The 16,428-nt window shown below is 52.7% G+C and overlaps 1 protein-coding gene across 1 annotated transcript; it reads left to right on the plus strand.

Annotated features, from left to right (window-relative positions):
• Positions 1–10,076: 10,076 nt before the first annotated feature.
• On the plus strand, positions 10,077–15,180 carry LOC141935604 (uncharacterized protein KIAA1958 homolog). The gene is made up of 3 exons (XM_074851998.1): positions 10,077–10,149; positions 10,936–12,121; positions 13,566–15,180. The coding sequence occupies exons 1-3, from the start codon at positions 10,147–10,149 to the stop codon at positions 14,411–14,413; spliced, it is 2,037 nt and encodes a 678-aa protein (XP_074708099.1). The 5' UTR covers positions 10,077–10,146; the 3' UTR covers positions 14,414–15,180.
• Positions 15,181–16,428: the final 1,248 nt, after the last annotated feature.

The raw sequence follows: 16,428 nt of genomic DNA on the forward strand, positions 1-16,428 counted from the left end.
TCTTTACTGAGATGCACAACAAAGGGCCGATGTCCTTTAAGAATACCCCCGTAACATGCCCGTATGTACTTGGGTCTAAACAGATACTGCTATATTCAGGAAGAGGAGCATAATTACAATTAGGCCTTGTGCTGATTAGCTCATAGAGTATCATCACAACTAACATGTATCAGGAGAGAAAAACCTCGCACTGAACACGCAGCTGGCAGCACACCACTGCCTCCTCCTCGCGAGGCTCCATTCAGAGCAGGATTTATTCTAATCCTGCAGGTTATAATATGCATGCCTGGAGCACACCAAAATGTATCCTTACTGGATTCTTCACAGGGCCGTTTTTAAAGTATTTTTCATTAAATGATATCAGCGAGTGTACTGGTAGAAATGTCAGCAACACTTGAAGAGGTGTCCTACGATCTGCAGGTATATAGGCACACACAGAGACGTAGCTAAGGACGTGTGTGTGTACAGCACAGTATTGGCCACGTACATTCCTCTGTATTGGAGGATGCAACACCCCGATTAGTGCAGTACTTCCCCTGGAGATAAGGCAGAAACAAGTGGCCCCCAAATGGCCTGAAGTAGCACAAGGACAGGAACGCAGAGACATAGCAGCTCTATTTTGGAATTGGCAAAACCGGGCTCCCTCTCCCCCTTCCCGAATACTTCTTTTTGATGTCATGCATGCCATTTATAGGCGCTTCAGCAGCACAGCTGAATTAAAGTCCTTGTTTCCACATTGATTCAAGAACAAATATGTCCAAATACATCTGAAAAAGTAAGAGGACTGACACACCAAACCGCTGTGTGCCTGCCATGAGGCCCGCATTGTCATCCAGGCTAATAAAGACATCATTTTCCCAGGGCTTCAGCTCTATTAAACACAAAGCTCCAAATGATTTCCTACTTGGATCAAAGATGTGTTTGTTCCAGTGCCACTTAAGTTTAAAAGGCAATACTGGGAATGAATGAAATCTCCCCAGCGGCAGCTGCTGAGGTTCAATTGGTTTGTCAGTGCCATAATTATGCAGCGGACGTCTTCTGTTTGCTGGCCCATATGTTCCTGAAGGATGTTATGCAATGGGAACAGTGTGGGGAAGCCTTGCTCCCAAAGCGAAGGGGCTTTTGCTTTTGTGGTATGAAGACTTGCTTATGTTCGGATGGCGAAAATGTTGAGAAACTCACGTTCTGATTTCAGACTTCACACCGGAGTTGCTCTTCTTTGATCAGACTAGATGGAAGTGTATGAAAAGAAACAGTGGCCTCCATCCAGTGTCCTAGAACTGGCGTTTCAGTACGGAGAGTGACCACTTTTAGATATTATTTATATAGTTACAGCTGGCCTCTGACAGCGAGTGCTCCCTTCGGCTACCGTAAGGAGCTGCCACTGTGATTGGTGGCAGGGTTTGGTGTGACCCTTGGTGCTAAGAATAAACGTGGCTTCCTGTCCAGCCAGCCACCGCTGCGCAGCCCCGCCACCTCTTCCCCACAGCACTTCTCTTTGTAGGTTGGGGTCTGGATGCTGATGAGAAATGTCAGCTCATTAAATAGCTACCTCCTCCTCTAGTAGGTTGTACACCAGATTCTCTCTGTCACAGACATGAGTGTGTGGTAAGAACCTCCAGAGTATTAAATTAAGCATTAAAAGAACATTAAGACATGAACCTGCAAAATGTGAAGTCAGGGAGAATTGAGAGCACTCGAGATCTCAGTTGCCAGAGGAACAAAAGAAACACAATATCCCTTAGAACGTTTAATATTTAATTTGGTAAGATGCTCAGATGCTAGGGCGGCGAACGCAGAGGGCGACGACAGAGCGCTGTGCGAGGGGTGCTTGATGTCAGCCACGGGGCCGACATGGGTGCGCCAGAGCACGGAGGCACAAAAGGCTCCTTGTTTGCAGAACTGTCAGTTTTATGCACAGCTACCTGGTCTGCACACAGGCCGTGCATTGTCTAAACACCATTTCATTCGTACGTGTTCTTGTTAGAAACACGGCGTCAACATTGTACAAAAGAGACTCCCAACGACCGGGCTGGTTAGAGAGGAAAGAACCAGCGGCACATCCGAAACGCTGGCGCTCCGGCGCTGACTCCCTGCTATTCACGTTCTGCAGCGCCAACCGCCAACAGGATGATCTGCAGGAACCGAAACAGTCTTCCTGCAGAGCCAAGTTTAATTCAGAGGGGCATCTTCAGCTCAGTTTTCTTGCTTTAAGGTCAGGGCTTAAAAAAATATGTAACCAATACTTCATTTATTGAGAAAGTACTTAACTTCATCCTGCGAGTTGACCAGTTACTTCTGCAACAACTGGAAGTCAGCTAGGAAGATTCTTCCCTCTTCGGTTTTGTCATGAGGCTTAAGTACACACGTAGTCACCGAAGGAACAAAAAGGATTTTATGTGAACAGGGCAGCGGGGCTGTGGCTGTGACCCGGCCCTCTAAAGCCAGGCCTGTGCGCCGCCCAGCTCGGCCGCTCCCCAGGGCGCAGACGGCTGCGCCGAGGGACCCGCCAGGCTCGGGGCAGGCAGCAGCCGAGGTGCGTTTCTAAGAGCCTTCACTGGTGCCTCACTCGCCTGAGCGCGTCTGCTGGAAGAGCCAGTACGAGACAGCTGGGTCTGTGCTGCGGGCTTGGAGAAAGTTTCCAACGTGTACTTTCGGAAATGCCTTTTGTGCACTCAGGGCAACTGCAGCCCCGAACTCCAGATCCAATCCCACCCGTTGGCTCAAGTTTTGATTGAATCTGTAGAGTGGGCTTAATCGTTTGCTCTTGCTCACACTCTGGGAAGTGTGTTATCACTGCTGGAGGACAAGGGTTGGCAACCTCTTATGGATGCTATGCCAGAGTGTATTTTTCTGTTCCAAATTAGTAGCTAGGTGTGCCAGTGCTGGGTTTTGCTGCCTCTCCAAGAGGCAAGATGCCATCCATCTGTGGTATTTTTCATCTGTGAGGCTCTCAGCTCCTGCTGAATGCAGCACTCAAGAAGTGGGCGACAGAAACTGGGAGCCACTGCCTCTTACTGGTGCCTCTCCAGCTACTGCCAATCCCAGCTCCTGCCTCAGTGTGCCATTCAGAGCCTATAAAAATGCTCTCGGGGCAGAGAACTTTCTGCTAATTGCTTCCATCCCACGCAAGGGATCTTCAGGTCACTTTAAGATCACTCTTCTCAATAACTAATACCTTGTCTCCCTTCTTTCCCAGGCTTCCCTGTCCTCCGGGTGCTAGTGAGATTCTTGTCCTTCTGCAGATGCTGTGGGAGGCTTCCTGAAGCATCTTGCCCGACCTTGGAGGAGGTAAGAGAGTGAGCGGCACTTCAGAACAGGGACAGTAGTAGAAAATGAAATAGGAGCAAAGGCTCCAAAGGTGGGAAGGCTCCCAAATGTCCAGTCAGCATCACCCAGCTATCATGAACTAATGAATTTGCCTGCAGCCAAAACCCTTGGGTGCTGCTTGGTAAGATGTGCTTTGTGAGGGACAAGCACCTTCCCTTTACATGGGCCCCGCACCGGGGGTTTCCCCGCACTCTCCCCGTGCCGGCCACGGGCATCTGCGTCTGCATCTGCCCAAGACCCCAGCGGAGACTGTAAAATTCAATCCCCCCCCCAGAGGGATCCTTCCCTCCTCTGAAAGTTCCTTGTTTACCAACAGAGTTGTTTCTTCTGCCTCCAGGAGCCATTTCCCATCCCATCCTCAGCAAACGTTCATAAACACTTGAGATGTAAAAGGAGAGCTAGCTCCTTGCCTGTTGCTAGTGAGACTGACTTCTACATACGCCCCCAGACTGAGTCACCACGGATTTAAAGTGCTTCTAAAAAGGCGAAATCCTCAAGCCTGGGAATGAGTTGAGGTGTCAGTCGTTAAAATGGTTCTGTATTGTGAAAAAGTAGGTTACTCCATCGCATTGTGAACAATTATGTCTAATTACAAGTCACAGATTCGCCACAAATACTCTTTAATAACAAATTTCTACCAGACTTCATCCAGAGGGTGTGATGAAGTAACACATCACCTCCGGTCTGCGGCCAGGTCACGCGTGGCCGGGGCCGGGCAGGGCGGGTTGGCTCAGCTCGACCGCGGAGGAACGGGCCCGACTCCCAGCTCTGTGCTTGCAGCGTTGGCCGATGCGTCCCCCAGCGCACAGCACCGGTTATTTTAGTTCAGTTTAGCAGATGGGAGAAAAAATGGCGTGCGCCACATTACGGTTTTAGTTCAGCTTTAAAAGGCTGCTCAGAAATGTATAAAACTGCAATAAACACTTTAACAATAAAATTAAACAAGTTAGATTTGCAGCTTCCCCTTAGCAGACTCCCAAAGGGGATGTTAGATTTTGCTCTGTGATAGCAAAAAAAATTCCAGCAGCAGAACAGAAATCGAAAGGCCCAAAGAGCCGGTAAACGCGTGTCCCTGCGGCGGGGGGCCCCGGGCAAAGGCACGAAGAGCAACTTGCCCCGCAGGTTGCCCCGGCCAGCGGCGGGGGGGCGCAGGTCAGTGCCGGCAGCGCTGCCCCGTGCTGTCCCGGGGGCCGGGGCTCGGCGGCGGCACCGGGAAGCGCGGCGGGACGGTGCCCTCCCCCGGCTCCAGCCGCCCTGGGCGGGCGAGTCCCGGCTGCGGGCCCGGGCGGGGCGGGCGCGCGTGGCCGGCGGCCGAGCACCCTCTGCCGGGGACCGGGCGGCGACAGCGACGGCGCCAGCCCCGGGGCGGGCGGCGGGGAGCGGCGGCGGCGCAGCCCCCGAGTTTGACACCGCTCCCGCGGAGCCCCCGGCCGGGGTAAAGGCGGCTGCGGCGGGGGGGGCCTGGCCTTGGTGAGAAACACCGCGGGCAGCGAACGCGCCTGCAAGTGCCGCCTTGCCACCAGCGGCAGGATCACTCCAACACAAATGGCTGCTGGGGAGCGAAGGAACTTCCCACAGTCGGTTCTGTGCTGATACAGTCACCCCCCCCCAGCGCAGCACTGGCCATCAAAAATCCCGGCAAGAGTCCGACAGCGTAGAATTGTCACCGAAAATACCGAGCGGCCTCCCCGGGCAGCACCAGCCCGAGGGTGAAGCTGCCCCCGACGCCGCCTTAACAGGGAGACGAACGCGGGTATTACCCACGGCGCAGCGTGTGCTGCCCAAGTAACAGATTTGCCCTTCACTAATTTCAGCTTTCCCCCATTTTCCTGGGGAAATAAAATACCAGGTCCTATTTATAGAAGTTCATGGTTTTAAATTAATTTTTTCCTTTACTACAGCTGTTTTTAGCGGCTGATTGCTGTTTGTTGGACCAGGCAATCCTTTGCCAGCTGGCTGCAGCTTTTATTAGCTCTTTTAAGAAGACTTGATTTAGAGCTCACAGTTACGTTACAAGGACAGCAGCTCTGTAACGCAGACCCTCACGAGAAGAGATAATTAGGACGCAAAAAAATTCTGTCCAATTCTTTGAACAAAACCGCTCTTGTTTAAGGAATGTGGTGCTGTAGGCTAATATTTAACAGCAGTCTCTCTTCTCTCGCTCCGAGCTGGTGCGTGCAATTAGATCCTGCCTTCCATCAGATATACTGGATATTATTTTCTGGGAGCATCTCTCAAAATGGAGGAATGCCGCCCTGCAGCAAGTACAGAATGTATCTGGGGGATTATATTTCTGCAAGTATGGCAGGAGGTGCTGGTGGAAGGACGCGGTGAAGCGGGAAAAGAGCCGAAGAGGTGCTGAGAAGGCTCTTGTACACGGGAGGGGGAGGAGAGAAACAAACATTGCAGAGAACAGGAAAAACGATGTGCTGGGAAATGATTAATCCACCCCAAAGGCCCTTGCTAAGAAGTGGTGGGACAAGCTCAATGATTTTTGGCAGCCATGAGCTACTTCTGCTTTGCTCTTAACTCCCGTCTTGCAACCAGATGTGCTTAAGTACAGCCTCAGCCCACTCCTGCCCAGACACCGCGTCCCCCCGTCAGTGTCCTGGCAGCTCTCCGGCCATCTGCCCCCCCGTGGGTATTTTATGGCTGTCCGTGTCCCTCCACCTCCAGTAAGTGGTTCTCAAGTGAGCGGGAGCACACAGCCCGTGCCGGGGAAGGGGGCGGGAGTCAACTTTAAGAACTGCTGTTCTGTATCCTGTTGTTTTCCTACTGGGATTGTTCCAGTTTCCTGCACTGTCTTATCTGGAGCTGAAAAGGCAAAGCTCTCACATTGACTTGCTTTGTGTGTGCCTCAGCTTTCTGATCTGTGAAGGAGATGTTATAAGACTTAAGAGGAACATAGCTCGGACTGTTACAGGGTGGAGGGACAGGAACAAAGTGGTTACAGGGCTTTCAGTGCCTATACAATTAGTTTCTTTATTTAGTTATCCCGCTTGCATAAGCCTGCGAGTGTCACAGAGGGTTTCAGAGAGCCTCCAGCGTACCACAGCGCTGCGCAGAGCCCCCTGAGATGTGAAGAGTGGGGTTCAGTGTTTACATTCTCAGTGATTCCAGGTACCCGTTTGACAGACCTTACAAGAGCAGCATTTTCAGAAAGTGCTGAGTTTGTTTCCCCCCTCCCCAAGGGCTCAAACTAGACACAGAAAAGTCTTAAAAAGGAATTTGACTGCTTTTAGGCAGCCTTGAGTTTTCAGAGCTCCACTGAAATGCTGTAGACTTCTTGGAAAGTACTTGGCCACGTTTCCTTGAATACAGAGGTAAAATAAGCATATACTGTGCTGACATCTTGCAGATCAGGTGCATGAGGAAACAAAATCTAGTAGTTTTTTTTTAAAAAAACCCTTTTTTCCTCTAGCGAGCATGAGTTCACTTAACTATAGGTTATATTAGTGCACTAAATTCCCTATGGGTTAAAAAATTAAAAGAAAACATTTACCGTACAGCTCTGGAATGTCCTGTTTTTCTGCCCAAAGGTGTGGGTCCTGCATGCAGTGTCCATTATCAGATGGGAGCCTCTCCTGGAAAGATAATTAAAACGCTGCACCACTCACAGCCATGCAGATACTGAACCAGGCACAAGGTTTCAAAACAAAACTCAACCCCCAACCCCAGAACCCTCCCCCGTAGACATCCTGGTTTTGTTGGAAGCAGGTAAAATTGTGGCAATGATCAAGATGGATTTTTATTAATTAAGAGATGAGAAGTATGTCAGTTCAGCCTTTGTGGGTAAATACATATTTCATTTTCTTCCGCGTAGTTGTAACTGTAAATTCAGACTCGTTCCACTTGACAGTTTCTTTGGAGGTGCTCTCAACTGATGTAAATATGAGAGCAGGAGTGGGCTGAAGAAGTACCCTTAGCTGATTACCAGAGCCTTTATTTGGAACTAAATATCAAGAGAAAAAAAGGCTTTTTTTCAAAGAGATCAGGAAAAGGAAGACATGTGCTTGGAGATAAGGAAAGATAAAAGCATTCCATTTAAAGACGCCTGTGATAGAAATCAAGATGTTCATCTGCCAAGTCAGTAATTTCATGGCCTTATGACCATGCAGAGCTTCCGTTTCTGTTACCTTTTCCCACACTAACTGTAAGCACCAAATTATTGGCATGAAAGCTCCTTTTAGTTTGTCCAAGCAGCTCAGCCCTTTGGGGAGGAATTACACAGGTTGAACTTGAAGACAAAACTCTTTGACTTCAGAAGGGAAAAACGGTTCTCCCGTAAGTTTACATTCAGCTTGCTGAGGCACAGTGAGGCCCAGGAACAGGCTGTGAATTCCCTGTTCCTGGAGGGTTTGAGGACAGGTTAGGCAAACACCTCTCAGGAGAGGTTTGGGCAGAGCTCATTTGCTGTGAGGAATGAGGGCGGCTGAGATGGCCCTTTGAGGCGATTTCTGAGCCTGCGATCTATGGTTCGGTAGGAGCGAGGTCCCAGTGACAGCAGCTCCTATACGATGCCCAGGTTAACAGAGGTCAGGAGCTCAAAATGCATTTGCAGCATTAAAACAAGGGGCTTTGGGCTGGTTTTTGTTTAAAGCAAGCGGTGGATTTCAGTAAAAAAATTCTGTGAAAAGCTTGGCTTTGCACATTTCCCAAGCTGGCATATGCAAAGAGCCAAGCTCGAGGCTAAAATTACCGGCGCTATCATTAGAAAGCCGTCGGCAGGAACAGCGAGTGCGGAAGGGCCGTGCAGCAGCTTCACCCCGACGGCAGCGCCGGTGCCTGCGGCTCATTCCCGTCGGGAAGCACCACTGCCGCGCTGCGGGAGGTTTGACCTGTGCTTTTCTCTTGGCAAAGGACATTTAGTTCCCTGACCTGTCCTGAGGTTAGAGAGGGCTCTTCTTGTAGCTTCGCTTTTGTTTGTTTCCTTTCCTCTCCGGGTTGTTCTTTGCGGATCCACCAAACGCCCGTCAGTTGTTCCAGGGGTGTTGTCGTTGTAGCTGTTGCCCGTTCCCCGCTCAGGCAGCAGGCAGGCTCCCCGGTGCTGGGCAGCGTGGAAGCCCACACCACCTCCGTGTTTGGGGTTTTTTCCCCTTCCTGCTTGGAACAATTAAACTTTTGCCCAAAGATTTGGCATGCTTCCTCGCTTAGGCTTCACAGCCAGCAGAGCACGTTTAGCTTTGGCATCAGCGGATCGAAGCATTCGCTTGGTTTTATGCAGGCGGGTGAGTGCCCGGGCAGCTGCAGCCCCGCAGCCCGTGACTGCTGCCCCCCAGTTTGGGCCAGTCTGGAGTCGGCAGCGCCGGGCGCCGCTCGTCGCTCCTCCGCGGTGCAGAAGCACGGCCAAGAGGCAGTTTCATCACCACCGGGTTTTGGTTGGGTTTGGTTGGTCTCAACCCCGCTCTGGGGGCCCCTGCTGCTGGGTGATGAGGATGGGGGTGCGGGAGGGGGACGGCAGCTGCCCCCACCCACAGCCAGCCGGGCTCCTTTGGGTGCCCCTGGGCCCCCTCAGACAGGTCCTGCTGGCAGGGAGGGGGTTTGGGTTAGGGCAGGCGGCCCCGGGGAACCCCAGGTGGCCCCATCCTGGTGCCAGGAGGGAGAGGGAGAGGGTAAGGGCCTCGCGCTGCACGGTTGCCACATCCCCACCTCACGTCACGGACGCTGGCCAAGCCCTGCAGCAGCCACCCCGCTTCGCCCTGCGCTGGGCAGCCCGGCCAGTCACACTCTCACTTCCTTCCTCCAGGCTCCTCATCCTCACCCAGGTCCCTCCTCGACTCGCGCGGAGCCGGGTCGGGCACTGCAGGCACCGGGCGTCGCCGCTGCGGCGGGTGCCGGAGCACGGGGCTCCCGCAGCGCTGGGCGCCCACAGGCTCTGCCGCAGGTTGACTAGTGCACCCCGGGCTGAGATCCCCGCGGACGAGCCCCGCGCTCACGGGTTACGGAGCAGCTTCCCCCATCTCCTGCTGCTCGCTGCAGAACGGGAGCGTGCGGAGCAGGAGACCCGGAGGCCTTCAGAGCCTCACGGGCCCCTTCGCTGCGTCGCTTTTAGGCCAGAGCTGCTCAAAGAACCCGTTTAGACAGGGTTCCTGTGTCCAGTGTTTTCAGTCTGGCATCTTTTACCACCGCTACATGCAAAGCTTTTCATTAATAATAGAGGAAGATGCCTGGAGCAAAGGCTGCCATTATGGCTGTAAAGGCAGGCGGTGTCAGTCACAGCAACGCGCGGCTTCTGGGCGCTCTTGCAGGGTGTCTGTTGACCCTAAGTTGTGACCGCTTGTTCCTTCCTCTTCTTTTTACCGTTTGAAGAGTCAGATGATGTTAGAGTCTGAACTAACTTCACTATTTCTGGTACTTCTGTTTCTGCAGTTCACTCTATTTGGAGAAGCAAAGATTGCTAACCGCAGCCCGTGTTCAACGTGCCAGTGCCAAAAGGCACATCTCGCAGAGTCTGGGTTTTAAAATTCTGTCTTCAATATTTATATTTTGTTTCAACTTTGATTGGTACGCTGTAGAGGCTAATCCTGCAAATATTTACACAAGTCGAGCTGTCCGTGTATAGTTAATTCGAGCTCAATGGGAGCTCACCTTAATGAGGGCACATGCTCTGCAGTAGCATTTAGTTTGGGCTGAGCACTGAAAAATTTGGTTGTGTCTGCTAGCTGGATTTTTTTTTTAATATATATATACACACGTACATGTAGACACACACACATGTATGATGATTATTTTAGGTTCTGAGGGAGAAAGAAGGACTATTCAGTCACTTACTGATCTCCACCTGAGAGAAGGCTCAGTGAGATAGAAAACAGCAGCATGGTGAGTGTTCTTTTACAGCATAAATGGTACCATAGACAATTGTTTCTAACAGAATCAATTATAGCATTAAAAAATGCAGATTTTTTTAAAAAGCGGTTTTAGATATGTGGATGCAAGGTCTATTTTTTAGTTTCTGAAAAGCATCCCACAAACAGCTCCAAACACCCGATTTCCCTTCGAGGCGAGCAGTGCTGCCATTCCCACAGATGAAAGAAGTAGGAGCCCTGTTGGCCGTGGGGAGGTGGGAGACCGAGAAGCTGATTCCTGACACTTTCCCCTGTTGCTTTCCATAAGCGAGCACAGAACTGGCCGTGGGTCCAGGCTCGCTCAGATCACGGGACTCCGATTTGCAAACAGAGCGCTGCACTTCAGGAAGCGACCCTTCCGTGAGCTGACCTGCGGCCGCGGCTTGGTGGCTGCGTGAGGGCGTTAATCTCAGTGACGCTGTGGATTTAGAACACGCACGTGAACAGCTGCTGTGGCTCAGCCGGGGTGTGATAAATTCATAAGCCCTTGATCAGGTCTCAGAGCCCGCAGGTACGCGTAGGTTATATCTATCATAAATGCATCGTTCCAGGACCATGCCCACAAACTCCCCTCCGGGTCTTCAAAGTGGACAAATTTATTCATTTATTTTAAAGAATGAGCAAATTGTAGCTCAGTGATTCCTCTAATGGTTCTTTTCAAAAAACAATTAATGCTCTGTTGAGATGGGGCTAGAAACAGTCGCCAGGACTGCTATTTTATGCACATCCTCTTTCACTTATCTCCAACGTGTTTTTGCAGAACAAGAGTGTCCGTGACGGAAGGTGCGGCGATGCCGGTTCACTTTACAGGGATCTCTCCAGACTTGTGACCTGGGCACACAGTCATGGGACCATATGTGACCAAATCCCAGCCTTGGAGACAGCGCAGAACGTGGGTCATCCTAGCAAGGACAATTCTGTCCTGTGGATGTGTGCGCTCGGACATGCGTATTGCTGGCAGTGTGAAGAAATATACGGCAGAGGCAGAGAAGAGAATGAAGCTGTAGAAAAGAGAAAGAGGTTGGTATCTTCCGAGGCTTCATCAGGAGAGGCTAATTTAGATGAAAAGAGGTTCAGGATGACCCCATCTTTTGGGAGGGCTAAAGCAGATGCTGTTAGTAGAGGGTCATGCAGCAGTTCTCCAGGGGTCCCTCAGCAGAAAGACAACACAATCTGTGTAATAGATAATGAACCACCACCCGGACTAAGTCGAAAAAATAGCAAATCCATGAAATCAGGCTTTGCAGCAGAGCAGCATTTGTCATCATCTGGTGATGAAGTCAAAACTGACAGACATAAGGTGAAGCTAGAAAGCGACAGAGATCTACAAATCCTCTCTAATGAAGAACAGTGTATATCAGATGAAGACAACCAAGGAGCCAGAATCAACCAGAGTATTCTGTCAGAATCACAAAATAAAGGTGTAACCGCTGAGGTGGACTTGCAAATGCATCGCAGTCAGAAGACGGCCTTGCCCAAGCCGGCAGCTGCCCAAGCAGCCGCCTCTTCCCCCCCAGGGAGGCCGCCCCTGCCTCTCGCCTGCGCTCTGCAGGCCCCCGCCAGCCCGCAAGAGAGCCTGCACAGCAGCTTCCTGGGGCTGGGGCCTCTCAACCCTGCAGGGGCCATGCCTGAAGCTTCTAGCGCAAGAAATTCCTCTGGGTCACCAATGCCCAAAGAACATTTAAAATCTTCTCCTGTCTCCAACACTGAAGCAAAGGCCCAACCCGAGTCACCCTCCTCCGTGACATTCTTTGAGTTAGAAGCCACTGTAAGCGTCCAGCACCAACTCCAGCAGAGCCCCCCCGAGCACCGCACGCCAGGAGCCGGCTTCGGCGGGAGCGTTGGTGAAGACTCCGTTGAGGAGGGTGAACCGTCAGGATCCGGGCACACACCTCACCCTGCAGCCTCCCTGAGCCCAGACCGTCCACCCGCATCCTCACACAAAAGTAAGAGAGTCTGGAGCTCTATTCCTGGAGGGGGCTGTGGGTGTGTGGGTGCGTTCTGTTAATCTCTTTCCCAAAATAGCAAAGGAGGGTGAGTTCATCTAGCTGCCAAAATCTGTCCTGTAGTATCTAAGGAAATGGTTTGGGGCACTCTCGTTTCTAAGAAGGGACTGACCAGGTTCCTACCGTAAGCAGTCGGCACCTCAGCAGGTGATGCTGCTCACGCGGTGCCCGGCCGTGGACTCGGCTCTGGCCCAGCCTTAACTACCCAGTTTGTGGCACAGGGATCAGCAGAATCCACCTCAGTCCAGCCGCAGCATTTTAAGATAACAACTGATCGTGTAAAAAACAACTTGGTGCGAGCAGGGGAATCTCTAGGTGTTGGCTCTAGAACCCTTTTCAATCTACTCCTCCTCAGCCCTGGAAAAGTCCCAGGCGAGCAGATGGAGCTTTTCAGCAATCCAAGAATTAATTTCTCATGCTACATCGAACTAGGTAGATGATGTATTGCCATGGCAACTTGAGAGAGAACCCAACTGGAATCCTGGCAGTCCTTTTTAAAAAAAAATTACAATTTTACTCATCTTTTTGTTCTTCTTTACTATCCACCCCTAACTTTTGGTTAATGCTTTTATCTCACACCGAGAGCTCTCCTGCTCTGAAGAGATTTTTGTAAAGATGAATGCTTTGAAATACATTTTGCACAACGCCTCGTACACCACTCTGAGCACACGAAATGGCTGATGCTTAGTCCCGGGGCGGATCACAAGATCCACGTAGGGGCCAACTCCCATCTATTCGAGCAGAGCAGAGTTTGGCCCCCACAGTCACCACAAACGACACGCCGGGGTAGTTGCAGATCGGGGAAAATGTATCGAGTCCATTTGGGGTGGTTTGGGCTTCCTGGCCAGCGCCGCGGGCTCAGAGCTGCTGCCCCTGGCTACGCGGTGGCCCCACGAGCGCGGCCCCACGAGCAGGCTCAGGGCCAGCCCCAGAGGCAGCCCCGGCCAAGTTCAGTGCCGGGCCAAGCCACCACCGACGGTGCCACTCTCCTGCCCCATCGCTGCCTGAAGGGCCCCTAGGACCTGCACCACTGCTTTCCACCCCACAACATCCAATCTCATTAGGAGTGTGTTCCCTCCCATTTAAGCATAATTCAAAAAGAAAGAATATCTTAAATTTACCTCCATGGTGGTCGGCAGGCCCACCAGCCAAGTGACCACAGCAAGAAAGGGGAGAGTCCTGTCCCTGCCGGGGCTGGCGCTGCTGGGCGCTGCTGGTTGGGGACACAGAGCTAAACCAGAGCTTTCAGAGAGGGGGTTTGTGAAAGTCCTGTAATCTCCAAATTCCTTTTAGAAGGAAGGTGAAGGTTGTTCTGCATCTCCTTATAGTTCACTGATCTCCTTGTAAGTTCTTGCTGTCCACAAAGCTGTGTCTTATCTTTCAGATGTGTTGAAGAAGGGAGAGAAAAAGAGAAACCGTAACACTGGCGATATAAAAGTTTTCAAAGACTGGCTGGTTTTACATTACCCTTCTGAAATATGTGAGATCTACGAGCTGCCACCCCAAGACCTCGATAATTACCTGGCCTCCTTCTACAGTTGTGCAAAGAGACAGAACGGCGCAGATTTTTCTGCCAGTTCTTTGCACTTGTTTCAGAGCAACATAGAGAGATACCTGAAGGATCACAACTACGGGTACAGCGTGGTTAAGGGGTTGGAATTCAGAGCGGCCCAGGAAGCCTTCAAACTAAAGCATCAGCACCTGTCTCAGCAGCAGAGGGAGGGCAAGTGGAGTGTTGTGGAGAACCTGACAGATGAAGATGTGGAAGGTCTTCGTAAGAAGGGGTTTGTAAGTAGGATGCACCCTCAGGGCTTTTTGCACCTCATGTTCACAACCATCATTAGGGCGTTTGGGGCAAGTACGCACAGTCAGGGCAATGCTCTGTACTGGGGACAGCTCGTGCTGAAAAAGCAGGAGGGCGAGCTGGAGTACTTGGCCTGGAAGGATGGTCTGAGCGCAGAGGTAGACCCGGGGGAGGCGGGTCTGCGTCTCTTTGCCAAGCCCGACGACCCGGGGACCTGCCCGGTCACAGATTACAAGGAGTACGCCCGGCGGCGGCCGCCGGACATGCTGCATGACCACGACCCGCTTTACCTGGCTCCCAAGGCCCTGTGCTCCATGTGGGACCAGGTCTGGTACAGCAGGAAGTCCCTGGCAAAAGCCAGAATAGAAAAGATCTTGAGGGTTATTGTCCAGCAAGTCAAGGGGTCTGTGAAGAAGTCCAAGAAATAAAGGCGCCTGTTTAGTTCCGCTGCGCCACTCTTGTTAGGAGTCTGTTTGGAAGTGATCTTGGAGAGGTGTGAGTGGCAGTAGCACCGCTCGAGGAGAACGTCCTCCTCTTGGGTCGCGCCTCAGAGCAGAAGTCATCCACAGATCTGCATCACCTTAGCGTTCAGGTTAAGTGTAAAACTTCCATTGTTCTTTACATTAGTGGAATTGATAGTTCAGTAAGTTAAAGATGAGAATTTTAGGTTTCACATTTGTCAAACAAGTTAATATTCTGCTCTATTACTAATGACCTGATAAACCACGGGGAGGGCTCGGTGGCTGACCAGCTCGGCGTTTAGAGCCTGCGGGGAGCTGGCGCTCGTACGCAGCGTTTGGTCTCTAGCAGGAGCCCACGGTAAGGAGAGGAGCAACACGAGTTAGTTCTGGGGTGGAAGGAGAACGACGAAACGCCGTCTTTGCCAGCTGCTGATCCGAATCTCATGGGAACGCGTTCAACAAGGTTTATGTCGTTTCTCTTAGTGAAAGATTTGTAGCTTTAAGAAGTTGTGACTGTGTTTTTAAAAGTTATTTAAAATGGCTCACAGCGTTGAAAGGTTTCATGGCAAGTGCTCTCCCCAGAGTGCTAAACCCAGCTGCAGAAATACGCTTCGGTAGATGTGGTCGACTTTCTTCAGCTGTTCAGGTCCTGTCCCGTTGATATTCTGCCCTGAGCCCAGGCAAGTTGCTGGGTTGCACTGTTGGCATAACTCAATAAAAAACGTTTTACTCAGCCCTGTTTGTCTCTTCTATAAAGATGAAGCCAGCAACCCCAGCCTGGCAGGGGACGTTCTTCCGACGCGCCAGCGCGTTCACTCCTCCTGCTGGGGTTTCTTCCGCTCAGCCCGTCGTCGTTCAGCGTCGCGGCGCTGACCCCGAGGAGGATTTGGGCCCTTTGGGATCCCACGGAGCCCGCGTTCGTGGTTTCTTAACAAGGTCTTTGTGGCCAAACCCTTTGCCAGAATTGGCCCTGTTCAAGCAACATTTAATATCACCAAATACCTTATAGATGTTTAAAGAGCCATAAAGAAAGAGAAACTCACCTAATCCAACGCTGGGCTGGAGCCTTCCAGCCGCCCTCGCGCTGCCGAGCCCAGAGGACGTCGCAACCGCCGCCGCCACGGCTGCAGGGCCCGGAGCCAGAGCAAACCCCTCCTGCGGGGCTGGGCGCCACTCACCCGCCGAGGGCACCACCGGCTCAGGCTTTGCGTTCCTCTGCGCTGACCTGTTTAGTCCCTAACGAGTCCAGACTCAGGCAGCACGATCAGCCGGCAGCGTTGGCCGAGTCCTGCCCCAGCGCAGGGGCAGCCCCTGGGCCTCGGGGGGCTACAAGGGAGATCAGGGGGAGGAGGGGACGGGCAACCAGGGAGCCAAAGTCCCAGAAATAACAGAGGAGCCGGCGAAGCCGCGACCACCGCCCGCAGCGCCCGCAGCCGGCGCCCTTCCCGCGGCTTCGCAAAGCCCCTTTTTCTGTTCCTCTGCTCGCACCGAGTTTTGTCCCTCGCTCCACCGGCGGTTCAGGGACCGGAGGGGAGGCGGCAGCAGGGCACTGCCCGTGTCCCGCCGTCACGGCCAGCGCTGCTGCTGCTGCTCCGGGCCCTGAGCCCAGCTCAGCCGCACCGACATGGGCACGGCTGGGGGGGGCGGCACCCCCTGTGCCCTGGAGCGCAGCCTTTGCCCTCCAGAGCTCGGCCTTTGCCCTCCAGAGCTCGGCCTTTCCCTTCCAGAGCTCGGCCTGCCGTGACCGGGCTCCACCGGCCCCACGTTCGCGCGTGGGTGCTCGGGGCTGCGCTGCCGGCGCTCGCCGGGAGCCATCTAGCGACAGCGGGGGGGCGGGCAGCGGGGGGGGGGCGGGCAGCGGGGCCGCCCCTTTCCCCTTCCTGCCGGCGGGCGGGATCGCGGCGTTTCCCGGGGCGGCAGCCGCAGGGACCCCCCCGGAACCCGCAGGGACCCCCGGGGGCTCCTTTGAACCGCCCGGTGCA

The sequence above is a fragment of the Strix uralensis genome, chromosome 27, assembly GCF_047716275.1.
Source record: "Strix uralensis isolate ZFMK-TIS-50842 chromosome 27, bStrUra1, whole genome shotgun sequence".
NCBI classification, from domain to species: Eukaryota; Metazoa; Chordata; class Aves; order Strigiformes; family Strigidae; genus Strix; species Strix uralensis.

Coding starts and splice junctions, on each gene's coding strand:
- LOC141935604 (XM_074851998.1), top strand. Junction 12,122..13,565: donor ACCCGCATCCTCACACAAAA/GTAAGAGAGTCT, acceptor CTTATCTTTCAG/ATGTGTTGAAGAAGGGAGAG.